We start from the raw sequence: 27390 nt of genomic DNA, 5'->3' as shown, positions 1-27390 counted from the left end.
ATCTGTTTGGTATATGCATAGAGTTTGTGATCAAATGGACCCGGAATGTGGTCGCTTGCTAGCCATGCGATTTGGAGAAAATTATACAATCTCATTTTGGCTTCTCATCCTTCGAATGACTCCTTCTGCCAAAGTCAGCATATTTCAAAGACTTTTAAGTAGCAAAACTTAATTTTTGTAAAAGGCTAATTTTCTTAGATATTTGCAAAGAAAACAGCCTGCAGATCTCAAGGGTAAGGTCCCACATTTCTAATGGAAAGAAATAAACACTATTTACAAAACTTTCATAACAGATATTCAATACCTTTATTGTGGAGGAAAAGATTGTCAAAATACAACATTCTCATAAGCACTCTGAAAATGCCCGTTTTGTTCTTATAGGACTCAAAACTTTAACGGTATTCCCATCATATAGTCAGGAAGTAGAACCAACCCTCGAGAAAAAAAAGCAAAAATGCCAATATTCTCCAACCACAATTATTTTTAATCTATGAAACAGAATTTCCTTGCAAATTAAGCAGTTTTACAGTAGTGACATTTATCATTGATGTGATCTGTTTAATATGACTGTAGTCAGAAGGGAAGTTGGGCCTGTTATTTTTCCAGAAATGGAAAAAAGTATCACCATTAAGATAAAGAAGAGAAAGATTTGCATCCACTTTTTTGGGACACGTAAGGTGAGAGAGAGGTCTCGCAGCTGGAGAATTGGTGGATACTGCTGGAGGAGCTGGAGAGGCTCTCTAGGAAGCGGGTAATCCCTCTTCCGCGAACACTGCTGTTTTGGCCAGAAATTTTCATCCCAGATGGGTAGTCACCTAGGATATTGAAAATACAAGAAAAGCAACGCAGCAATTTTATAGTCTTATAATAAAGAGATCCCTCAGTTGACTCCTATCCCACTGTAGGCCTCTCACTAAGCCATAACTAAATGGATCATTAATCAGAGAGAGATTCTTAGAGGAAAAGGCAAACATTTTAAGAATAAAGGCAAAAAAAGGCTGAACAACAGTATTTCTTTTTGTTATTCAGCCCTGGAAACCTTAACTGAACGCCTTTAGGAACCAAATGCAATTTCATGTCAATAGCTTTTCAAGCTTCCTATCTTCCTAAAGACATCATCACATCATAACTATAGAACTATAGCTACTAAAAGAATAACAATTTTATTTTAAATGCCCTGAGTAAGTCAAATTTGTCAAAGTGACACAAAAATGTACATATCCAAACTGTTTAAGGTGCTAATAACGCCAAATCAAAATCCTAATTCAACAAGATCCTTATATCTTCAAGCTAATTTAGAGCATCTGTTTAAGTACCATACTCTGGGATCTTAATAAGCTTTAAGGCCCTAAACTCTGGGTGCACTCTTATAAAATATAAGATACTTACCAGTGGGTGTATTTGATCTTTGTTTCTGATTAGAAGAGTTGAAATGAGAGAATCCTGGACTCTCAACCCTTAGCTTCTGTAAGTAACAGAAAGAAAAATACCATAAAAAATGTTTCCTTCTTACTACTGGATCACCTACTTCAATTTCAAATTACTCTTTAAAAAATACAAACTAACATACACTTTTCCAACGTCTGATCAACTTCTGAAGAGTACTACTGTAATGAGGAGCAGAGGATAGTCTTTGGAGGGAAACTATAGAGTCAAGAGAGGGTTTTTATTTTTAAAGATGAGATTATAGCATGTTTGCTGATAAGAATGGTTAAGAATAGACAGAAACCCTGTTGATGAGGCAAAGAGGAGGAATTACTGGAGCCATGTTCTTGAGTGGGTAAGAGAATGGGATCTAATACATAAGTAGAAGGACTGGTCTTATATAGGAACACAGCCAACTGATTCATTAAAACCGGAGTAGAAGCAGAGTACATGGTAGATGCAATGAGATGTGGTGGTAGGAATATGTAGAAAGTCTCTTCTGATTGTTTCTGTTTTCTCATAGAAGCAGGAAGCCAGGCATCAGCTAGAACAAGGGTGAGGAAAGAGGTGATGGAAGTTTAAAGTGAACCAAGGTAAGAAATAACTGTCTAGGAGAGTGGGAGAATAATGAGACTAGAGAAATGGACAATGCCGGGCAACTCTAAGGGCTCACCTGAAGTTGGTGTTGATCGGTCTTTAATAAGACCAGTCAGTATGGTAGTTTCTTTTCAGTTTCACTTAGCTTCACAAATATAGGAATAGAGTAGAAGAGTTAGATTTAATGAGGGTTAGTATTTGTCAACCAAGCACGATGAAAGAAGGTCAGTAAATGGAGTTGATACTGTGAGTGAGAGGTAATGACAGACCAAGGAGTCTAAGCTTAGAAGGAAGGAAGTGAAGGCTGGCGGTAAGGGAGTAGAGGAGGAGAAAGGCTGCAGCACTGCACATGTGTGAATGGTACCCCTGGAGTTGTGCAATGCAGTGGTCTTGTAAAGGAGTACAAAACAGTGGAGGCATACATGAATTGCAGGTTCCAGTAGGGATCAAAGAATTGTTGGCACTGAGGTAGGATACTGGTGGTCAGAGAGCAAGATGCTTGAAATTGAGATTATGGAGGAGGTGGCACTGGTGCCTAGGAAATGACCATGGGAGTGGGTACTTGATGTATGGTGGGAGACAGGATCACTGGAGAAGGGGAAGTTGAGGAACTGAGAAGTCAGGCAGTTGGAAGAATTACCTATGCTGAAACTGAAATCAAGAATTCTGACAGGAATATTGTCTGATCTGGCTCAGAGTTGCTCTAGGAACAAGGATGATCCACTCAGGGCCTACTTACTCCAAAAAGGGGTTATGAAGTACTACAGCCTGAATGGCAGGAGATTCAAAGCCTAGGGGTTTTAGGGAGAAGGCAGGAAGAAGTTTAAAGCAAGGACAACCACCTCGAATCTAGGCCCATGAAAAATGAAAAAAAAAGATATCACCATTTGAAAGGGCTAACAGAGAAGCAGTGTCCTTAGAGGACAGCCAAGTGTTAGTTAGAACCAAGAAGGTAAACAGACCTCAAGAAGATGTTAAAGATATTAGAGATCTTGCTGACAAGTGAGGTTGAAAAGACCCACAGGAAAGTCTTTCAGGAGTTGGGGAGGACTGGGAAACAGGATCAACCAAACAAGACCAGTCTGGGAGAGGAGCGAGGATCCAGGTACCCTGAGCTTGCATTAGTGACTGATGTAAACAAAGAAAAGGGGAATAAGATTCATTCTGCTGGTCTCAGCTAGACGGCGATAATGCCGCTAAGGCAGGCTTTCTCAATCTGGGCCTTACTGACATTTTAGGCTGGACACTTTCCTGCGGGAGGCTGTCCTGTACATTGTAGGATGTTCAGCAGGATCCCCGGCCTCTACCTGCTAAATGTTAGCAGTGCCCGCTCCCCTATTGTGACAACCAAAAATATCTCCCAATATTTTCCAAATGCTCTCTGGACCACACAAAACAGGCCTTAGTTAAGAACACTGGACTATAGGTTAATAGAAAGGAGAGAGGAATTCCCTTGCCCAGGGAATATGGAGAGCTCCAGGGTACTTCCTTTTCTATGTTTTTACATTATCATACAGTAAAATGGACTTCTTTTGGGTGTACACTTCTACAAGTTTTAAACACTAGATTCATGAAACCACCACCACAATCAGAATACAGAGCCATTCTATCGCCTCAAAAACCTCCCTCACGCTACCCCTTCACAGTCACGCCCTCTCCCAACCCCTAACCCCCAGAACTACTGGTCTGTTTTTCATCATTATCGTTTTGCCTTTTCAAGAATGTCATGTAAATGGAATCATATAGTATAGCTTCTTTTGCTCAGTATAATTAATGTCTTTGAGATTTATTCTAATTGTTGTTTGCATCAATAGTTCATTCCATTTTGGGGGTTCCCTTTTCACTGTTTTATTAACTATTTTTAAATAGTAACATTTATTTATTATCTACCGTTTTCAAAGGCAGGTTTCTTAGCACTTTCATATGTTGCTGCATTTAATGCTACAACTACTAGCCCTTATTATTGTTTTGTTTCACAGATAAGGAATCAGCACAGAAAGATCAAGTAATATGCATAAAATCACAAGTCTGTGTGTAGCAGACCCTGACATGAAATTCAGGAATTCTAACCCTGGAGCCCATCCTCTTAAGTGCTATGCTCTTAGTAGTGAGAGACCTACTAGTAATAACAAGGAGGGCAGGAAGGTGGCAGGGAAATTAGATAGCTCTTAATCAAATCCTGAATCAGGTCCTATAAACTTTTTGAAGTAGATGTTTTAAATATTTATATTATCTACATTCAGATATTTAATTTTTGGAATGTTTGGATGTGTTCTGTATAAAGACTAACTGCCAATTTTAATTTTCTTAAAACCTTGTTAAATATAGTGGGACAATATACCAGGAAGGAAAAGGATTTTATGCAAGATCCAACTGGATTAAGAACTGTTCACATTCCAGGAAGGATTAAAAAAAATCTTTAAGGAGAGAGAGAACCAAACACAAGCCTGATCTTTAGCTGCTGTTGGCCAGGACCACACTGAGCAGGATATAAGAAGATATCAGTAGCTCCCAAGTCAGCTCCTGACCTGGTAACGCCCTGCATCCAATACAACCATTTTGGGTGTCACACTATTCCTGGCCTCATAATCTTGGAGTGGTACATGGGCCACTGTGAGCTGGATTCCAAAGAGAGTGGCCAGAGAATTACTGATGCAGTACCTTTAAAAGGAAATAAGAAAAAACTCATTATAAGAATCTCTTCTAATTCATCCTAAAAGCATTCATGTTTTAAAGATTTCTAACATAAAAAACATGTGAAAGGTACTGTTCTCAATTGGGGAAAAAAGGAAATTTAGAGATTCAGAGAAGAAATGGGAATAGGCAGCAATACGTATCATAAAAATGGTCGTTACTAGTAAGCAATACACTTACCGGATAAACTTCCAGGTTCATTATAAGGGAATGGGGACAAGGGTAAAGATCACCAGAATTCTCAGACGTTTAAGGCAGGGAGAGGGGAGCACCAGAAATAAGGCTACAACTTTAAAAACACTTCTCTAACCTCAGAGCCAACTACCAGCCGCTGTGTAAGGGGACGGCTGAGCACCCAGAGGTCAGAGGCTCCAGGGGCTTTCACTACAAAAGGACAAGAAGAGGGGCTACATTCTCTGAGCACCTTCACAAGGAAGTGCTGTCCTTAATGGGAGCAGGAAATTCCGCTGTCCTACAAGAGTCCTAGAAGGAAAATTTTCAGAAGTGCTTCTGAGGGTTCGCCCAAATTGCTCAGGTCATAACTACAGCAGACAAGTAGTGACATGGGCAGAATAATAAAACTAACATGAAGTAAAACACAAACAAACAAAATCCCTGTTTTAAAAGAGAATTGTGGAAATAGAGGTGAACAGTGATTCACTCCAACTACAAAGCAACAGCAAGCAAAATGGCAAAGAATTCAGTGCAGAGGGCAGCATCATAAAGAAACTCCGTTCCCCAACTTACGCAATTTTCTTGCAAACAGCTAATGCACAGAAGAGAATATCATTTTCTTCATGCCACTTGCACCTGTACAAAAAAGAAGGATTTGAATATCTTGATCTAACTGAAGTAGCACTGCTTAAGGGTATTTATATGCCAGACTTCTAACTTAGTTGAAATCATTTAAGAAAAACTGACAGAGATTAAAGTTTCTAATTTAACACACAAAAAACAGATTTTTCATGTTACCTCCTCTGATGCAAATTCATGATGCTACGCCAACCATACATAACCATAACTGGTAAATTTTACCATGAAATATAATGAGTGTTCTGAGGCACATTAGTGACTATGGTTAACATGCACTCATTCCACAAGCATTTACTGAGTGCATACATTTACCAGGCATCGTTCTAGGCACTAGGGACACATTATTGAATGAAACAGAGGGAAACTCTTGTCCACACAAAATTTACTTTCTAGTAGGAAAGACAGATCAAAAAAAGATATGTAGGCATAATACACAGGAAGTTAGGTAAGTTCTAAGGAAGAAAAAGGACAAAGAAGAAAAAGATCCTATGAAATGTTGGAGAGGGGTGACATTTTGGATAAGGCAGCCAGGAGAGGCACCTTGAGAAAGGGATGTTTGAGTGGAGACCAACAAATTCACTCCCACGACGAGAGCCACTATAACCCTGTGAACATCTTTCCACCGAGAGCACAGTCTGTGAGGACTCTGAATAGCACTACCCGTGTACTACAAAGCTTGCCTGAACTCTGCAAGAATTTCCATTTAAAAATTACAAATACGCTAAACAGTAAGTGTAAAAAGTCAGTTTCTCTGCACTGAACATAAGTTATTTAACTGAATGGAAAACTAAAAATAAGATTAAGAACTTCCCACTTCTTTTCCAAAAAGTAATCCAATAAATGATTCATAAAACTCTAAAATAAGGGGGGCGCCCAGTGGCATAGTGGTTAAGTTTGTGTGCTCCACTTCAGCAGCCCAGGGTTCGCAGGTTCGGATCCCAGGTGAACACCTATGCACCACTCATCAAGCCATGCTGTGGCCATGTCCCACATACAAAACAGAGGAAGATGGGCACGGATGTTAGTCAGGGCCAATCTTCCTCACAAAAACAAACAAGAACAAAAAACTCTAAAATGAAGCCTTAGGTTAAAACTAAACCTAAGTTCTTACATACCCACATGGAATTTAGTAATTTTTAGTTTCTAAGTTTTGCTCCTTGTCCAGAACTTAAACCCCAAGGGTACCTACCACATATCCACATTTACCACTGTAGATCAGATTTGAACTGATGGCAATGGAAAAACTAACAATATATTCCAGGATTAAAAAGCACAACAAAACCCTACAAAAATCTGCTCCCGGGGGAAAATGCCTCTAACTCGACAGTTATATTGTTAAAAATGACATTGATTTGATCTGTCTTTACTTATACTTCATCTTCCTCCAAATCATCCCACCAATTCCCCTAAAAAAAATGAGTGTATTTTATAGTAAAGGAAGAGTCATTCTAAAAATCTGTCAAAAATTAGAACTGCTCTGTACACTTTAAGCTATTAATATTCACTTTGCAGCCTCAAATCTAGCTCCAACTTTAACGCACCTCAAACGTGTTTCTTTTATAAAATTCCACTCAAGTCATAACATTAGGCCACAAGTAAGTATGTCTTCTAAGTTTGCAACTTACCCCCCAAGTCCCAACACTATCTCCCTCACTCAAACGTGCAGCAGAAAGGCCTACTTGCCCCTCTTTATATCGAAAGGTCTCAACGGTTCCTTCTCCCCCTGTTCAGGGCTAAGACTCTCTTCTTTTCAAGGAGAACCCTGCCTTTATCTGCCGTGGGAACTACCGTCATCCGGCAGCTGCACAAGTTCTGTGCTCCAGTCAGACTGACTCACTGGTTTTTCTTAGACAGTCTCTGCGCTTTGATTCCTCTGAGTCAAAGTCCAGGTCATTTTCTTCTCTCGGAAAAGTCCTCCCTTCAACCCAAATCTCTGCTTCTAGAAATTCTATCCATCTTTCCAGAAGAATTAAATAAAAAATTTATTCCGTAAAGTTTTTCAAATATTTTAAACCCTTACACTGATCATAATCTTTTGAAACTCTTTTAAAAAAGAGCTATCAGAAATTGTCATATATAACTCGAGTGTCTCTACATGCTTTATTGCTCCTGTTAGGAGACTCAGAGAGCAAGGATGATCATGTCAGTCTTTCCCATATTTCCCACAGGACCTAGTCTCACGCCAGATGAACAAGTGCTACTCAAATATTTGTTAAATATAAAAAACTCAATAAATTGGACTAAGGAAAGACTATTCTGAAGTGATGTAAAAATAGAAAAATGCCTATTTTAAAATTACCATTGCTGGGGCTTCTGATTCAAGATGCATAAATTTACTTTCCCCTCTTCTCAAGACTATATAAAAATGACAGAGAATAAAAATAGTAGATATCCACAATAAAGGAGAAAACAGGAAGAGGCCTCCACAGAAGAGAGTTTAACAAATTTGGGGGATACAGAAAGTAAATGAAAAAGCGGTAACTGATGCAGCTGGACAAAGGAAGTCACAGCCTTCAGTACGCACAGAACAGACTGCACAGAAGTGGGGGACTATCTCTCAGCACTCAACTCATGGACATGTCCCTGCCAGAAAGCAGAGGTAAGACGTGAGGCTGAACTTCTGTACAAAGAAAAGTCAACTTCCCTGACCTGGTGCAAAGAAGGAAACTGTTCTTGAAGAACTAGGCAGCAATAATGGATGCTGGTACGCTAACGAAAGCCTCCCACATTCTAACATTCAGGATTCTGTCTTCAGCTTAACATCTAGCTCCCTTGTCTGCCTTCCCTATAGCAAAGCATAATCAGTTAATAACCCCACTGAGCAATAAAGAGCACTTACTCAGCTCTGCAGCCTCATTTCTAAATAGGAGCATAACCAAGGACAATCAGACATTCAAAGAAAGCTTGCAACACGAAAAAGATCAAGACAGGAAGACCACAATTCACAACCCAAAAGAATGAGATGATCCAGGGAACAAAAGCAAACTAACACCCCCAACTACCAAGTACCCCATCACATCTATGACCTTAGTTTTTCTCCTCATCTCCTCAACCCTGGCCAACACTGATGATGGCTATGATGATTTGTGTAATATGATAGAAACTGTAGGCTGAGAGGTACTAAGACCTCAAAAAAGTCAGCCTCTGCCCAGTTTTAAAATGTCAGAGCTCACTAGGGTTCTGTGCTGGGTTCTTTTTTCATCCTCTACCTAGATGACCTCATCTGTATGCTGTAAGTTCCATTAAGGCAGAGGACTTCTCTCTCTTCATTGTATTTTCAGCGCCCAGAACAGTGCCTGGCACAAAATGAAATGAATGCTGGCATGACCCCCACCTCTCCATTGAGTTCTAGGCCAGGATGACCTGCTGCTTGCTTGTTACTTCTAGATCTTGCCTCACCAGAGCCTCAAAACATTCTAAACTTGCTCTTCTCTCTTTCCTCTCTACCCTGAGGTATACACCAGAAATCTCAGCACTGTCTTTGTTTTTGTTCTTGTTTTCTCTCTCCCTGTATCTGGTTCATCAGCGAGGTCCACTGATTTTTACCAGTCTGAAATCTAGCTATTCCTCTTTCTACTGTCAGTATCCTAGTCCAAGCCATTTCTCGCTTGAACCAGAGAAATTACCTAGTAATTATAGACTCTCTACTTCCTTTCTTGCCCTCTTCCAATACATCCATAAAAAAACTCAGATCTTTCAGAAACAGAATTTAATTCTGTTGGTTCCCTACTTGATCAAACACCCTTCCCTGTGTTTATGGTCCCTGCCTATTTCTTCAACATCATTTGTGCATCCTCTTTGCTCACCACTCTGCAGTCACACTGACTGCCTAACAATTTCCAGCAAACACCTGCCTTTCACCTCCAGGCCTCAGTATCTCTCTACCAGGATGCTCTTCCTTCCAATTTTTGCAGGGTTGCATCTTTCCCCTGCTTCAGACCTCAGCTTGGATGTTACATTCTCAAAGTCTTCTTGACCATTCCTGAAAGCAGCCTACCTTTCTATACACTCTTCTCTATTAGAGTACCCTGCTGATTCCCTTCTTAGCACTGATCACAAGCTAAAATGACAGTTTTATTATTTGTCTGTTTCTCTTTCCCACTTAAATGCCACCTTCATGAAGACAAGGACCATATTAATCTTGTTCACTATTGTACCTTCAGTATGGAGCCTGGGACAGAGGAGATGCTCAATAAATACTTGTTGGTTAAATAAAAGCACTCTTGTTTCAGTCAGCAGGTCATAGTGAATAAATTCAAAGATAATTATGACAAGAAGCAATGAGGAGAATGGGAGACCTATAAAAATTACAAATATCTAGCCTTCAAAATAACATGATAGTCATTAATAGTCTGCTTACTTAAGATTCTAATTCACCTTGTCTAACTGTACTCAATTTCACCAATTTAATATCTGCTTATTTCTTCTCAAGACAACTTTATCAAAAATTTATTAGAAACTTTGAGGTCTTTCAAATAGAAGCTTAAGAGTAGTGTTTGAAATGAGTCCTATACGCTTGTATTAACTAACAGATTCTAACAATAGTTTCTATTGCCCACTCCATCTCAGACTCCCTTCTAAATACTACACATGGAAAGCTTACTACATCCTGAAGGTCAGTAAGAGGAAGCTCCATCCTGTCCAAAGCAGTTTATTATTCAAGTGCTTAAGTCCTATGAACAGTTTCATCTTTAACAAAACCTCACAGCACAGGCATAAAGACCGTCTTTCAGAAACACTCCTCCAGGCTTGCTGCAGCCTGCACTCACTCTGCTGAGCTCAACACTGCAGCTCTTCAGTCCTAAAACAAGCTTTTTTCACACCTTAACTGAAGCTGGAATGCATCTTACAATTGAACGTATTCTACAATTGCTATTATTGGTCAGTCTAGAAATAGTGGCCATTGCCTAAACATGTATAAATTTGATCATTCTTGATAACCAAACAATTACAACCCTTCAACATTTTAGTCAATAAACCATTTAAAGATCATTTGAGAAAATATTTGCGTGTCTCTGAAAACTTTCCACTGACATCATCTGATAAGGTCAAGAAAGAACTAGCATAAAAACTCGCAAAAAGAGTGTCTATCAGTTGCTTGGAAGAAAATCCCAGAGACGAGAGTGCAGTTCACTTTCAAGAAACACTGCATCAACAACACTCTAGAAGGCACAGAAGACAGTAAGGTATAAAAATACAGACACCGAACACCTCTGAATGTGAAGTTTCAAAAATACTTCAGCCAGTAGTTGAGGTAACAGTACACATATCCAAATATCCTAACACTTCACCCATAAACTTTACAGATTAACAAGAACAAACAAAATAGAACATACAAAATCTCTACCTGCAGCATAGCTAAGAACACCACAAAACTCAACCTACAAATAGGAAAAAAACAACAACCCTTAATTTCCAATGAGTCATTTCTCAAGTTCACACCCCAAGCCTCTATACGGCCTTATATGGAGAGTAGAGTCCAGAAAACACTGTGGGGAAGAGAGAGAAGGGAAACAGAGTGCCTAAGATTAAATTACAATCATTCCCACAAAGCAAATGGCCCTGGCTGAGCAGAGTGCTGATGACAGGAAAGGGACTCAAGTGCCTGGAGACGCCAGGAGGCAGTCTGGAGGCAATGCTTCGGAGCAGCAGAGGGTAAGAGGAAGGAGAAGAGTCCTTTAGAAATTGTGTGGAGGGGGAAAAAAGCAAAGGGGAAAATTTAGGATTCTGCAGAACAAAAGAAAATAAAAAAAAAGGAAGACCCACAACCACAGCCTTTCCACCCTGAAAGCATTCAAACCTTGCTACACCGACAGAAGAGGGAGCACTTGCCCTGTCCAAGAAACAAAGGAACCCAAAGCACCTGCATCTGTGGAAAGCTGCTGCAGCAAGAAAAGAGAAAATAAGAACCAAAACACTTTAGCAAATAATTCCTCCCCCATCTGCCCCCCACCCCGAAACCATGAAGGAGAAAACTGTAACATAACATTCCACATTGAATTAAATATCCTCAAACAAGAATCTGAGGAAGCGAAAACATGACCTGATAAGAAACTTCAAAATTAACAACAGAAATAAGAGCTGACAAAACTAAGAAATAAAAATCCTATTAGAAAAGAATTCAATTACAAACTGTCCAAGGAAGAACAGATCCAAAGGGAAAGTTAACAGGGAAACCAGAAAACAGAAAACCATCGTGAGAATAAAGGATTAAAGAAAGAAACAAAAGGGTCAGAGGAAGTAATCAAAATGAAAGAGAGACAAAGAAGACCAAACATACGTATACTGGACTCCCTTAAGAGGTAAAACTAAACAATGGAACAGAACTGATATTAAACTACAACCCAAGAAAACCCTCCAGAAATAAGACCTGATTCTGCAAAGTCAAAGGGCTGGCCGAGCACCTGGGAAAATCGACCTCCAAGGATGAACTCAGAGAAATACCCTAGTACAACTATTAGACTTTAAAGATGAAAAAATATTAAAGTCTCCAGGCAAAATGATCAAATAACTTAAAAAGCCAAGAAAATTAATTGATCAGATTTCTCAAAAGCAACACAAAGCAATACAACAATGGAGCTGTATTTTCCAGAAACTCAAGGAAATAAAGGGTAAACCAATAGAGAAAGTTTTAAACATGCAAGAACACAGGGACTACTATTCCCAGGAGTCCCTGATCAATCTACTACATCAAGATTCAGCAAACTTTTTCTGTAAAGGCACCAAATAACACAGCAACCAGCTTGAAACTACAGGAGATGCAATGAGACAGACAGAAACATGGTAGTAACAGAGGACTTTACACCACTCTCAATACAAGACAGATCAAGTAGACCAGATATAAATAAAGAGATAAGACAATTTAAATAACAAGACAGATCTTACAGATAGATATCAAACGCTACACACTGAAAACAACATACTCATATATCCACAGGCCATTCACAAAAATTGATATTTCAAATTAGCAAAAAATTGAAAACACCAGTAACTTCCATAAAACAGAAATATTATAAACACCCTGATCACAATGCAAAGGCACTAGAATTTATAACAAAAACAAAAACGAGAAAGGCCTTTCCACCTGGACATTTAAAAGCCTTATATTAACTTCTGGGAAAAAGAGAGTTGAAACTAGAGGATTTTTTAAAAAAATGACAAATTACTGTATGCCAATCCATATGATGCAATGAAAACAATATTTACAAGAAAATTCACTCTCCTAAACACTTATCAATAAAAAAACAAAATAAATGAATTAAATTCCAAACCCAAAAAACTATAAAAAGAACCACAAAGTACCAAAAAAAGAAGATTAAAGCAAAAATTAATGAGGAAGAGACTAGAAAAACAGCAGCTGCAATAAATTAAAATCCTGCTGCTTGGAAAAAATTTAACAAAATAGACAACCCACCAGCTGGTTTGATTTAGGAGAAAAAAGGGAAAAGCACAAATATATAAGAAATAATGAGATAACCACTGAAATGGAAGAAATAGTAAAACTTATAAGACTACTTAACTTTGCAGACTTTTAAACAAATACATTTGAAAACCTAGATAAAATGTATAACTTCCTAGGGAAGTATGGATTACCAAAAATGATACCATTAGAGTTAGAAAGCCTAATCAAATCAATTTCCATACAAGAAATAGAGAAAGTTATCAAGGAACCACCCCACAAAAATTCACCAGGTTGGGATACACACAACCTGTGTGAGAGAAACTTTAAAAAAGACTTGAAAGATACAGCAATAGATGTGAACAATGGAAACACATCATAAAGATTTCAGTTCTTCCCAATTTATAAATTTAATGCAATCCAATGACCTTTTATGGAGCTGGATTGAAGTGAGTGATACTTCTGAATATACTCTTTTCTTCAAACCATGTTAACGTATTACACATTCAAAGGCTAATAAAATCAAGGATGGGACAAAACAAAAACGGAATATGAACAAGCAAACAGACTTTATATTTCAAATGAGTAATTTAACCAGACTGAAGGGGGAAATAAAAAGAACCAACCCAAATAACATTTGAACAAAGTGTTTTGATTATATACCCTCAGACTGAAAAAGAACTGAAAACAAATTGGGAACTGCTAATACATTTTTTTTCTTTTTAAAGAAGTATCACTTAACAATTCTAAAACTACATTCAACGTATTCCAGGATTGAACAAGTGAAAATATTGAGTACCAGGTTTTTCACTCAGAGAAGAAATATACAAAAACAGAAAAGCGGAAAACTAGAGAAATCTATGGTGCTGCATTGGAATTGTAGGTTCAGTATGAACTCATGGTGAGATCAAGTCAGAGCGGGAGAGAGAGAGACACACACCCAGAGCTACAGAAACATGAGTAACGAAGGTGTGTGTATATACACATACATTATATCCCAGCTCTCTCCATTAAGGAGAAGTCGGGTCAATGATGTCCTAGAGGAATGAGCATACCTAGCACCCAGATTGTCTCCTAAATGCTCTCCTTATTTAAAGGAACCAGGGCTCCTTGGAGAAATGGCTAATTGAAGGCTGGAACACAAAAAGTATAAGAAGAACCTGGAACATACAGTGCCAGAAAGCAAAGCAGCACTGAAAGAAGGATGAGGCAATAACAAAAGGACAAAGACACCGCTGCTTTGAAAGGACTCCCACTGGCCATAAAGGAAAGATCTGAGCATAAAAATAAGTTGATTGTAGTAACAGATTATAACCTACTAAATAAAATAGGAATCCATGAGTCCATACTCATATACATAAATGAAAAAAAGAGTTAAAAGCTCTTCCTTAGAATTAATAGAATGCCAACTAATAAATGTAGAAGGAACAATCAGGTTAGAAAATCACCACTTCACAAATATAGTAATAACTGATTCAGGCAAATATCATCAATGGATGCTAAAACTAGTAGATTAAAGTTTGAGGAATAGAATATCTACCAAATCTCAAAGTATCTCCCCACAAAGTACTAATTATAAGGTGAAAAACAGAAACTTTTCAATAGAGAAATCTGGCACTGTCTCAAGCAAGTGATCAAAGTTATCATCAACAGTAATGGGACAAACTGACCTCATGCGTCTCCATGTACGACACACTGAGAAGACACATCACTTTTGTGGTATTCCTGCCCAAAACACATACCCTCAATCTAATCATGAGGAAATACAGGTAAACTCAAACTGAGAGACATTCTATATAACTGGCCTATACTCTTCAAAACTGTCAACACCACAATAGTCAAAGTAAGACTGAGGAACTGTTCTAGAACAAAGGAGCCTAAAGAGACATAATCACTAAATGTAACATGTGACCCTCGGTTGGACCCTAATGATTTTTTTTTTGCTATAAGACACATTACTGGAACAACTAGCAAAATATGAATATGGCCTTTAGATTATATAATAGGATTGTATCAATGGCAATATCCTGACTTTGATAACTGTATTTTGGTAATGCAAATGTTCTTGTTCTTAGGAAAAACACACTGATATTTAGGGGTGAAAAGGCATGACAATAGCAACTTACTCTCAAATGGCTCAGAAAAAGAAACTTTATATTTAGAGAGAAAGTTTTACAGAAAATGTATCAAAACATCAACTGTTAGGGAATCTGAGAGAATGGCATTTAGGACTTCTTTGTACTATTCTTGAAACTTTTCCGTAAACCTAAAATTATTTCAAATTAAAAAAACACTTTTGCCCATTTCACTTATATATTCCTTGTATGTTAAGTACAAAAATTCTATTTAATAAAACATGTCTAAATAAATATAAAATCTTCTTTCATCAGTACGGAAATTCTAACTGATAAAGCACTGTCAGTTTATTTAGTAGGTTTTGTTTTTGTTTTTAGTAGTAGACTATTTTGTCTTATGATCAATGGAATCTTATATTCAAGGAAGTATGATTCCAAGCTCTCACAGGAAAAAACTGCATAAAAAGGTAAAAACTAATCCTAACATATTTTCTCAGTTCAGAAGTCAAAATCACTCTATCACAAAATCACTACACATACCTTGTGTTGCTAGAATAATCCCACATGGCCACATCTAGGAGGCTCCGAACCCAGGTCTTAGAGGGCTCCTTGAGAAATTTTTGCTGGTAGATCCCCACCACAAGATCCTCTACAGTGAGAAGTTCTAGATCTTGCCTGATTTCTTCCATTAGTAAACACAAAAACATATGCAATTAGTGAATTAGGGACATATAGCATATACACCCAAACAGAAACAAATGGATATTAGAAAGCACCTGACCCAGTTTTACTTACCTGATGCCTTCGCCATATGCTTCAAACACCAGTTGACTTTGGCTCTATCATCAGACTGGGAGAAGGTAAAAAAAAAATCAATTTATTTTCTATTTTGTTACTTTTAATTAATGCTGTCCTTGCAAGCTTGTCGGGGATAGGAAGGATGGGGCTGATGGGAAGGGAGAAACTGAAGAGTTATGACAACTAAAGAAAAACTATAAAAAAGAGCAACACATCGGAAAAGACTACTGCTATTTTAATAACCAATGACATTTATATAGCAATGTTAACACACTTTGTGAAAAGCAAGTGAGACTTAGGGTAGGAGATGAAGAAACCAACATTCCAAAGATCAGGTGATCTGCTCACGGTTACCCTAACAAATAGGAAGGTTAAAACCGAAGTCTTTGACTCCTAGACTAGAAGAATACAGACAAAATAAAGAACAAATATAGTCTCTCTGAAGATTTCAAAAAGAGGGTCAAGGGATTGCTTCAAAGGTGGTTTTGAATAAAAGGGAATCTTGCTTAGAAGCATAGGTGTACAGACTAGAACATCCATTCTTCGATAAAAAGGTATTGAAGATATTTCAAAAGGTGGAACTCAAAACCACGAGATCTACCAACGTAGAAATACATTCAGCTTTTTCAGTCTTCAAAATCCTTCCAATACCAGAGAAATTTAAAAGAAAAGGCATTATACCTAATTACAGTCACAACAATTCAGAATGAACATGTTTTAACACACACAGCTAATACACAGGCAAAAGGTCTGTCTCTGGGTCCCCTTCATGGATCTTCTGGCATCTAAATGGAGGTCTTAAAAGAAGTTCTTACACTGAAATTACCTTGCAGTAGATAGGTGGCCAGCTCCCTGGGCTTGGATGAATAAATCTATAAAGGTTTTGTAACACAACTGCTTGGTCACGCCCAGGTTCAAAATTTGAAATAGGAATCTTGTGACTAGAATCACCTGAAGGAAATAAAAAGGAGGCAGAAGTTGAAAATCTGACCAAGACAAACATTATGGATTAGGTGTGGAAGGAGGGGTACATGGAGGACAGCAGTGGGTAATTCATATTTAGGCACTTGTACCAAGCCTGGTCACAGTCAAGTACTTTACACATTTTACGCCCTAATCTTGTGTGGTAGATGATATACACACATCAGAGAAGACATAACTGAGACTCCCAGAAGTTAGCAGTAAGTTTAATAGTTGGCCAACAGTGGAGTCGGGACTCAATCCAGGTTTGTAAAGCAATTGAGCCTACAGCGTTTTCACTCCTCCCATGTTGCCTTTCAATGAGGCTGGAGAACTTAATAGCAAGGACTGCTTTTTAAAAGGTTGTATAATGAAGATTTTCACTTCCAGTGAAAACGTAACTCAGATCGACCCTCCCACAAAAATTTAAAATGCTTGAGATATTGAGAGCACACACAGCAGTAGGAATTATTAGCTCAAGATGCAAGAGAACAGAGAAATCCGGAGAGGGGAGACCAGCTTTGGGGGCAGTTTTCCCCTGGATTCCAGAAGAGGAAGGCGAACGGCTGAGGAACGTACTTTTGACAGCTCTTGAGGCCTGCTTTGCTGGGGTCCCAGGTGTTTCGAAAAAGCAGACATAAATCCTCTCTGGGAGAAGGAACCTCACTGTAAGCCTCAAATTACTCTAAAATCATCTTTTAAACACTATATGAATAACCAGGTACACAAACGACAACGAGAACCAAAACAAAGTTGACAGAAAGAGATCCAAAGGTATTCCAGATACTGAAGTTATTGGACACAGACTTTAAATCATCACGCTTATATCTGAGGAGATCAAATTACAAATTTCAGCATAAAACTGGAAACTATAAAAAAAGATAAAGGATGGCTGGCCCGGTGGTGTAGTGGTTAAGTTCACACACTCCACTTTGGTGGCCTGGGGTTCACAGGTTCGGATGCCTGGTGGGCACCTACACACCGCTCATTAAACCATGCTGTGGGCAACATCCCACATACAAAATACAGGAAGATTGGCACGGATGTTTGCTCGGGGCCAATCTTCTTCACCAAAAAAAAGAAAGAAAGAGAAAAGGATACAGGAAGAGTTCAACTTCTGATAACGACAGACGAGGGAAAAGCTGAAGAAATGATCACTTGCTTAACAGCAAGGCAGAAGTAAAAACACAGTGAGGAATTCTGGGCCCAAAATCTCAGAAAGGAAGAAATTCCAGAGAGCTGAATCTGGCACGTGGTTTGCTGGTAGTTTGAACATTTACCAACTGTGGAAGAGATTTAGAGGCTAAGAAACTAAAGCAGTTTTCAACAGACCTAGAGCTAGTAAGAATTAAAAATATTACTCCAGTATTACTTGTGTACATAAAACATTTGTAATTAAAAAAATATTCAATTGTCTTCTGGCTTCCATTGTCTATGCTGTGAAATTAACCGTAAATTTTACCGATGATCCTTTGGTGAATCTGTCCACGTCCCCCTTTTTTCAGTAAAGGGTAACCAGAAATAGACTGATTCTCATAAAGTCTGAAGCCCAGTTTTACTTTATCTCAATCCCTGAAATTGGCTTAAGGCAATCCAAGAGGGCTTGTGACTCCCTTTCTGCCAGAGGCAATGATAAGTCTTCCTTGGAGAGGAACAAGTTTTCACATGCACTACTCAGCACTCAACTAAAACTAACCAGACACATGAAGAGATCTGATAACCTGACTGAACACCAAGATAACTAAAAATAGACCCAAAAAGAAGATCCCTCTAATAGGGTTATCAGACATAAGACTTTAAAATAATGATACTTACTATGTTCAGGAAAATAAAAAATACTGACAATTTCAGCAGAATATAAAAAAGAACCAAATGTAAACTCAAAAACTGAGAACTTACCTCTACCTGTTTTAGGATGGCAAAATTACCTTGATAACAAAATTAGCTAAGGTTAACCTCAGTCTTTAACATGAATGCACAAATCCAAAACAAAATACTAGCAAACCAAATTCAGCAATTTATTTAAGAGCTATACAGTAACCACGCTGAGTCTGCTCCTGGAACGTACGGCTGGTTTAACATTAGTAAATCACCACACGAACAAAAGACACAAATCATCTGAGATACAGAGAGAGTATTCATTAAAATGTGCAATTAGTATCTCTAGCCAAACTGGGAATAGAAGGGAACTTCATTTGCATACCAAAAATAAGGGAAAAAGAGAAAGAAAACTACAGCAATCAGCATACTCGGTGGTGAAACATTAGAAACTAGAGATCCTAGCCAGCCCACTAAGATGAAACACATTTTTAAATTTTAAAATAAAAGATACATAGATTAGAAAGAAAGTCACGTCACAGATATGACTGTATAAAGAAATTACTCAAAATTCAGAGTTAGAGTTTAGCAATGGTGGAATAAAACCAAAAAACATAAGTAAACAATCAGAAAATACAATTTCAAGAGATATCACTCATAATAGCAACAAAAATAAGCTTTAATTTAACAAGATATTAAAACCATTATAAAGTTTTAAGACTTTATTGCAAGACATTACATATTTAAAAAATAAGCGTAGCCCCATGTTCACATAATCAATATCACAAAGCTGTGAGTTTTCTCCAAAATGATGTAAAGATTTAAAGGTGATTCCCAACCTAAAACTCAACATGGCTTTTTGTGAAGCATGATAAACTGATTCTAAATTGCGTACAGGAGAGCAAAAGGTCAAGAATGACCATGATATTCCCAAAGAACAAAGTCAAGGGACTTGTCTAATTAAGTAAATATTATCAAAATATTGTGTTTAACAAAATGATATGGACATGAAAAACAAAGGAGACCAATAGAACAGAATAAAAATATCAAAAAGACCCACGCACAAACAGAAATGTGGTATGATACAGGTGGCGCTACATACCGGGGAACAAGCTGATTATTCAATAAATGGTAACGAAACAACTGATTATCCACATAGAAAAAAACGGAAAAAAGAAACTGAGTCTCTACTTCACACTATATACAAGCCAATTCCAAAGAACTTGGATATGAAAAACAGAACTTTATAATTTTTAGAAGAAAATAAAGACTATCTTCATGGTAGAGAATTCTTAAATAAGACATAAAAAATCATGAGGGAAAAGATATACTTACTAAATTAAAAAAAGTTCTGTTCATTTAAAGATACTATGAGAGTAAAAAAATACAAGGCACAAACTAAAAATAGATATCTGCACACTGTTAAAAGTCAATAAACAGATACAATAAATTTCCGCAAATCAATAAAAGACAATCCAATAAAAAAATGGGGAAAAGATATTGTAGAGTCAAAAAACAAGTACAAGTACAGAAATAGATACACAGTATGTTAATTATGTCAAAGTTCAAACAAGCAAAATTAAATACATCACTTAAGTAAGTATGCATGTATTCATAGTAAAACCATTCATAAAAGAAAGGAAACAATTAACACAAAATTGAGAACAGTGGTCCTCTCATAAAGAGGGACGGGGATGCACCAGGAGAGACACAGGGGCCTTCAACGATAATGGCAATGTGCTCTCTCTTCCGCTGACTGGCAGGTGCACTGCTGTTCGTTAATATTCTTTATATCTTAAGTGAATGTTACATTCTTTTTTTGTGTATGAAGCTTCATTTAAAAAGCTGATAGAGCTTCACAACGGTGGCTCAGGCAGTTTTTAAAGTAGAACTTCTCTCAAGAAAATCATTAACCAGTAAAACAGACGGAAACAGAGCTCTCAGGCTCAAGTGGGGGAGAATGAGAAGGGCAAGACCTTCTACCCCTCCACACGCAACAGAACCTGAAGCTCCTCTTCAGGGGAACACCTGGTGGGGGTGGGAGAAATCAATGGACTCCAGGCCAAAATCATTTCCGGTTTTGAAATTCCTTGATTGTAAGGTGCTAACCCATGTCCACGAAGCATTCACTTGATTTCACTTACACATACTTCATAAAAGGCCAGACAGCACAGGAGCATTTGAAAGATCTACATGCACGATCCTTAGCTACTTCCCAAACTCTTCACGGCCACGTGTAAATCTGATTCAGTGTGTTACTGTACGAAACACGGTCTTTCCTAAACATCGGCTAGATCATAGCCGCACAGGCTCTTTTAGTTACTATGTCGGCACAGTGGTCACTCTAACACAGTCATTTATCTTATTTAATTGGCACATTTCCCAGGGTTATTAAACTGGCCATTTTAAGACATGCTTAAATTGGTGAGTTCCAAAGATCCTGCTTCCTGAATGAAAAATATTGTGCTCAGTTTTAATTATAAGTTAAGAAAACATTCCTAGAGTCTTTAACAGGTTTAAGAACCACGCTTTCTGTTAATTTGGTTAATTTGAAAAGCTTATAACAACAAGCCTTTAGAAAAATTTTTTTAAATTATCAGAATAAAGAAACAGTAAGCCAGTGGCACTCTCACAAATAAGCATCTAGTATATAGTAGGATATGCACAGTCATGTCCTTCAGTTGCTAAATACATAAATAAAAACCTGTTTCCCTCATCTAAAAAATTAATTCAGGGGCCAGCCCTGTGCCTGAGTGGTTAAGTTCGCATGCTCCACTTCTGTGGCCCAGGGTTTCGTCGGTTCAGATCCTGGGCACAGACCTAGCACCACTCATCAGGCCACGCTGAGGCGGCATCCCACATAGCTCAACCAGAAGCACCTACAACTAGAATATACAAGTATGTACTGGGGGGCTTTGGGGCGAAGAGAAAAAAAAAAGAGGAAGATTGGCAACAGATGTTAGCTCAGGGCCAATCTTAAAAAAACATTAATTCAGAGCTGTTTGTCACTATCATTCTATTATTTTTGAAGCATCAACTTTTTTTCTTAATTTTGAATGGACATCCCTGTAAATGGCCCTAAATCTAGATAATCTGATACCTCTCAAAGAGTTACCTAAGTAACTGGCCAAAAAAAGCAGCTGATCTTGAGGCCAAAGGATATATGCAGAAAATAAAATCACACTCCCCATAAAGGAAAAGAGATATTATGCTACAAGTCTACATAACTTTAAAGTTTTTAAGGATCACATACACCATCTACCACTTCCAAGGACACTGTCCAACAATAACTTAAGGTGATTCTTTCCCCAACTTATGTTTTATGTGTGTGTTTAAAGAGTAAGTCTGAACCAGGTACACACATAGTCAATAGCTATAGTCTTCCCCATTCCTCAATACTTACTTGCAGTCTGACAATGAAACCGAAATCCTCGTGGAATTTCACCTATAATACAAAATAAATTACTTTGTTTAGAGAAGCAGAAATCTGGAAGCTATCTGGTTGTGCTACAGTATTATTTCATAGGATGACCAAGTCATGACATAGGTAGGTAACTGGCATAGCTATGTGAAAATACAGAAGATTGAACCTTCATAGTGTTGTTTTTTTTTTTTTTAAACCAAAGGTACGAGGATCAAAGAATTTTGGTATGCTGTCTAAGCTCCTTTAAAAAATTATTTCTTACAGACAAAGAAACACTAGGTAAGGCAAACTTGTGCTAAAGGAATCCTAGGGCTCCATGAATGGGCCTCAGGGATTCATGAGGCCCTTGATACACAAAGACGAGTATGTATTCTTCAGGGGAAAACAACTCCAAATTCTATCCTTTTAATGTTTTATTTAGATCCACACGAAAAAATCAGTTAAATAACTTGTCCTAAGTAGCAACCCTCCCAAGTGTTAGCAGGATGATTCGTTTTTCTGTCATCTAAAAATAAGGAAAAGTGCTGGTCTGTTCTAATGAATTTTAAAGCAAGTCACAAGACTGAAGACGAAGTTCTTCTTTCCTCAATCTCTTCTCCTTTACTCTTCTCCCTACATATATTTCTCCTACTTACCTTTAAAGTTATACTGTTCCTTAACTACTATCTATCCTCTTGGGAACTGAATCGAATCCTACATCTTCATAACCAACTGGTTCTGATTGGGTGGAATAGCTGGCAGAAGAGATACTGAGAACATCCAAGAGCCTATTAAGTATTGTTATTTCCAGACCTTCTCCTGTATTCCTCAGAACAGCCCTGCAATAGGTATTATCCCCATTTACAGATGAGCTAACAGGTTCAGAAAGATGAAGTACAGTTGGCCCTCTGTATCCACAGGTTTCACATCCACAGATTCAACCACATATCGAAATTCCACGGATACAGGGGGCCAACTGTACTCACTGCACTACGCCATTTTATATAAGGGACTTGACACATCCTCCAATTTTCGCATGGGAGGGGAAGGGTCCTAGAATCAATCCCCTTTGGATACCAAGGGACAACTGTACTTCGCTCAAGGTTACAAAGCAACAGCAGGTTAACACCTGCTGAGGTGACGGGTGGGGCAGAGAAAGAAAAGAGCAAAGATATAAACAGCTTTTAGAAAATTCCAAGATGTAAGGCTGCAGGTAAGCAAAGAACAGCCTACACATTTTTCAGGCAGTCTATTCACCCAATGCTAATGCTTTAGGCTAAAAGCCAAAAACTTTCTGTCATCCCTAATTCTTAACAGTTTTTCAACTAATTATTATGAAGTCTTGTTATAAGAACTCAGCTGTGCACCAGCTTTTAAGAAAACAGATATTATCAAATAAAGTCAACATAAAAAACATATTTTTAAGATTCAGCATCTACTCTATGTGGACACTTACCAGGATTTATAAAACTGTGGAAATCTGCTATAATACCTTCTTGGAGAGAATATTTAACACAGCCTATTTCACAAGGGAGAAAGCGCTGTTCACAATGAGGAGGTAGCTCACCATGGCTAAAAATGTTCAAAAAATAAAAAATGCCTCCAAGGAGAGCTAAAAAAAAAAAAAAAAAGACAAAACAAACAGATGAGTCCCAAATTTACTTCTTAACAAAACAAAAGTTTTAGAACCATTTTCTTTGTATTCCTATATTCCTACATGAGTTGGAAAAGAGAAAACTAATTAAGCGTAGCAGATAAACGAATGAAAATTTTTATAATTACAGTTATCAGGGATTGAAGTACAGTAGTAACCACTCTTTGCATGAAGCCACCAAATGATTCAAACTTGCAACCAGCTCTACACAATTTAGCTATACATAAACCCTGAATCTCAGGAACACCTGGAGAAAAGCTGTGACCCATATTCAACAAATACAAGGGTTTGGGAAATAAACCAGGTAGAAGCAGTGTAGAAAAAAACTGATATAAACTATCGGCAATTTAGTTCACTCTTTCTTTACTTTTTACTAATATACACCAGACCACCTATAATTTCTCTACAGGAAGAAAGAAATGTGAGGTGGTGAGAAGGGTCTATTCAGAGGACTTGCCACATTTAAGACTGTTAAAAGCTGATTAATCTTCAACAAAGTCAGAACACAATTAATGGAAACAGCCAGAAGGAACAGCAAGGACTGGTATTAGCTATGTTCCTCTCTAGGCTAGCTTAATAACTCATCTTTAGCATTATAACTTAAGTGTATTCAAGTGTCTAGCTATCAACACTTAAACCAAAAAAGTACATTTAATAACATATGAAGTGGTAGAAATCGAGACCAGATTTTTGTAAAATAACTCTCCAGTGCTATTTCAACAAATGTAAATTACCTGATCTTTCACAACTTTAGCATCATCGTGTTGGAACACTTGTAGTCAATTACTTTGAAATGCAGGATTAAAATAAACAGAACATATATTTACTCGGCAATATATCGTAGTATTTTGAGCATCCAAATTTACCTAAGCAAAACATTTTCGGATTACTCTACCTTGATCACTTTTCAGAGACAAGCTGGCCATATCCGGGGGTGAGACACTCTGCTTTGGCACGAGCATGCCTGACCTCCTCAGCGGGGTGGAAACAGGTTTCTAAAGAGGAAGGGAATGAGGGACCGCATGTCAGACGCTTGCTGGGCGCTGTACACCATGCACTAAACTCGGCAGAACTGCAAAACCGCCCGCAGGTTACTCAGCCAACGAGCGCAACGAGTAAATACGCACATCTGTCAAGGCACCAACACCAAAAGGCAGACGGCAGCAAAACCTATAAATATTCCGAATCAAAAGGTGAGCGGTAAATAACCAGTTCAACCACCGCTGACTCAATGAAGCATACGCACAATATGGCTTCACTCTCAGGACAAACGTCTTATAATAAAGTAAAAAAAAAAAAAAAAAAAAAAGCTCGCAAACATAAGTACAAATTCAACTGATTAGAGCTTCTACTCAAACATAAATCCACAAAATAAAAATCTCCCAAATCTAAAGCAAGCGAAGCTCCTCTGAATCTCCATCCCGCATCACCGTTTGAGATGCGACGGGAGAAGGAAGGAACGCCCAGGGAAGGGGAGACCCCACAACCGCCCCGCCTTTTCTTCACACAAGTCAGCAAGAAAACAAACTGCAGTACTTTAACATTCCACTTACACAGAAACTTACCCAAATAAACTCTATCCAACTCTTACGTGTAAAGCGCACAAAAATTCACCAAAATCTGCAAGTCTTTATTTCAATATTTTAAACAACGCAGCTAGCGTGGTATCAGGCGTCATTGAAAAAGACAAGACGGTCCAAACTACCGTTAAATATCCGAAAAAAGGTTCTTTAATCATAACGGAGTCGGAAAGGGCCCTCAGGGGCCATCGAGTACACGCCCCGACCACCAACACCACCCCCCCCCCCCAGCCGCGCACGTTTACTGGCCGCGGGCTTCCCAACAGGGACGCCGGCCTCTCCGCCCCGAGCGACACCTCCTCGGCCCCTCACGGAGCCCGCGGGGCTCCTCACAGGGCTTCCGACGCCGGGAAACTCCCCTGCACTGAGTCCCGTCACCCAGCAGTCTGCCTTCAACCTCCCCTCCGCCCGCGTGCCCGGCAGGCGGCTCCTCGCTGGCCACCTTTACCTGCTTCTCCGAAGGCCTGGCGTCCTTTCCCTGGGCAGCCCTCCACTCTCGAGCCATTTCTGCGTATTTCTCCTTTTCTTCCTCCCTCAGGAGCTGGGGAGACGGAGCGGGAGCCACGGGGAGAATCGGCAGTGAGGACCCAGCGCCCTGGCCCTCAGGCGACGCCGGACATTGCCCGGCGGCAGTCCGCCCCGGGCCGGCACAGGGGCCCCCCTCTTCCTCCGGCAGGCCCAAGGGGTCACCGGCCTCCTCGTGGCCTCGTCCGCCGCCGCCTCGCCCTCGCACCTGCCCAACTGCCCGGCCCTCGCTCACCCCCTCCAGCTTACCGCCCAGTCAGCGGAGCAGTAGGGGATGGCATCAGCCACGCGAGCCACGGGCAGGCCTCGGCCCCGGAGCTCGGGGATCTTCTCCTGCACAAAGAAATAGTAGGCATTCCGGCTGGCCTTGCGGTTCGGCATGGCGAGCGTGCGCAGACCTCGACGCCGCCCGGAAACCGCACAGCCGCCGGCGCCCTCGCCGGGCTCCCGCCCTTAGTAACTGAGGCCGCGCCTGCGCGCCGGCCCGCAGCTCTCGGCCAATCAGGGCGCAGCGCGCAGCCGCTGAGACAGACAACAGCGAGACCACCGGAAGACGCCGCTGGCGCGCAGTGGGGGCGGGGTGCAGCGAGCGCGGGCCCAGGTGCGAAGCATTTGATTGGCTGGGATGAGTGGTTGGCTGAGGTGTTGTCACGTGGGAGGCTTGGAGCAATTTAGCCACATTGTTGCGCAACATGCGTCAAAGTAGATGGAGAAGAGGAGGACCGGCGAGGGCTTCCGGTTTTGCCGTGTTTTACGACTGTAAAGGGCCTACTGTGTGCTAGGCACTGTGCAAGATATTGGGTGGGGACAGAGTGAGGAACACAACAAACAAGATCTCTGCCCTCAAGGTTGCACTCCACTGGGGAGAAAAGGACCAAAATAAGTGAATCAACCCAGGCGGTTTGGTTTGGTTTTGTTTTTCTGCATTCTTAAATAACATTGTTGGAAAGAATATGATTTCTTTTAATGCGGTTTTTAATAAGTATTAGGAAGGAAACACAGAGGCTGAGATTTAAAATAAAGTCCTTGAATAAGTTTTATAAATTTCCTTATAAAGGTCTGGCTCATTTTTTGTTAGTTTTATTCTTAAACTATATTTGGGACTACTAGGAAAACTTTCTTTTTTCCATTATATTTTCCAATTGGTTACTGCTGGTGTGTAGAGAAGGTGTTGGTTTTAATGTTAGTTTTGTGTATTTCGCCCCCCCTGCTGAACTCTCAGATCGGTTCAAATAGAGCTGGTAGATTCTCTTGGATTTTCTAGTTATATATGCTTCCCAGAGAAAGTGCGTTCTGTATTCAGTTTATTAAGTATGTATATACGTGTTGTATGTATATGTTTTAAAATCAAGAAAGAGATGAAATTTTAAGTGCTTTTTGTGCATCTTTTCACATGACCATATGGTTTTATCCTTTAATTTGTTAATAAGTGATATCCCTGTTTTTTCTAATGTTGAAGCATCCTACCATTCCTAGTATAACCTCTTCTTGATTGTGAGGCATTGCTTTATTTTTTTAAGCATATTTAATATAGAAATTTTGCTTCGTTGATTGGAGTGATGTCGAATTATGGATATTTTTGTGCTATCCTTACAAAATATTGGTATCAGTGTTGTCATAGCCTCATAAAATGAACTGCCATCTTTTTC

At 39.1% G+C, this 27390-nt stretch overlaps 1 protein-coding gene across 1 annotated transcript; it reads right to left on the bottom strand.

Moving 5' to 3' along the window:
• Positions 1-282: 282 nt before the first annotated feature.
• MAEL (maelstrom spermatogenic transposon silencer) lies at positions 283-26426 on the bottom strand. Its single transcript, XM_001492846.6, has 12 exons — positions 25991-26426; positions 25665-25757; positions 24532-24631; positions 23439-23594; positions 21983-22024; positions 16628-16752; positions 15799-15853; positions 15544-15685; positions 5464-5526; positions 4551-4683; positions 1390-1465; positions 283-815 (listed from the first exon to the last, which is right to left on the bottom strand). The coding sequence occupies exons 1-12, from the start codon at positions 26120-26122 to the stop codon at positions 628-630; spliced, it is 1305 nt and encodes a 434-aa protein (XP_001492896.1). The 5' UTR covers positions 26123-26426; the 3' UTR covers positions 283-627.
• Positions 26427-27390: the final 964 nt, after the last annotated feature.

This window comes from Equus caballus, chromosome 5, assembly GCF_041296265.1.
Source record: "Equus caballus isolate H_3958 breed thoroughbred chromosome 5, TB-T2T, whole genome shotgun sequence".
Lineage (NCBI taxonomy): Eukaryota > Metazoa > Chordata > Mammalia > Perissodactyla > Equidae > Equus > Equus caballus.
The sequence above is the reverse complement of the archived record's forward strand: the minus strand, read 5'-3'. Positions and strand labels throughout refer to the sequence as shown.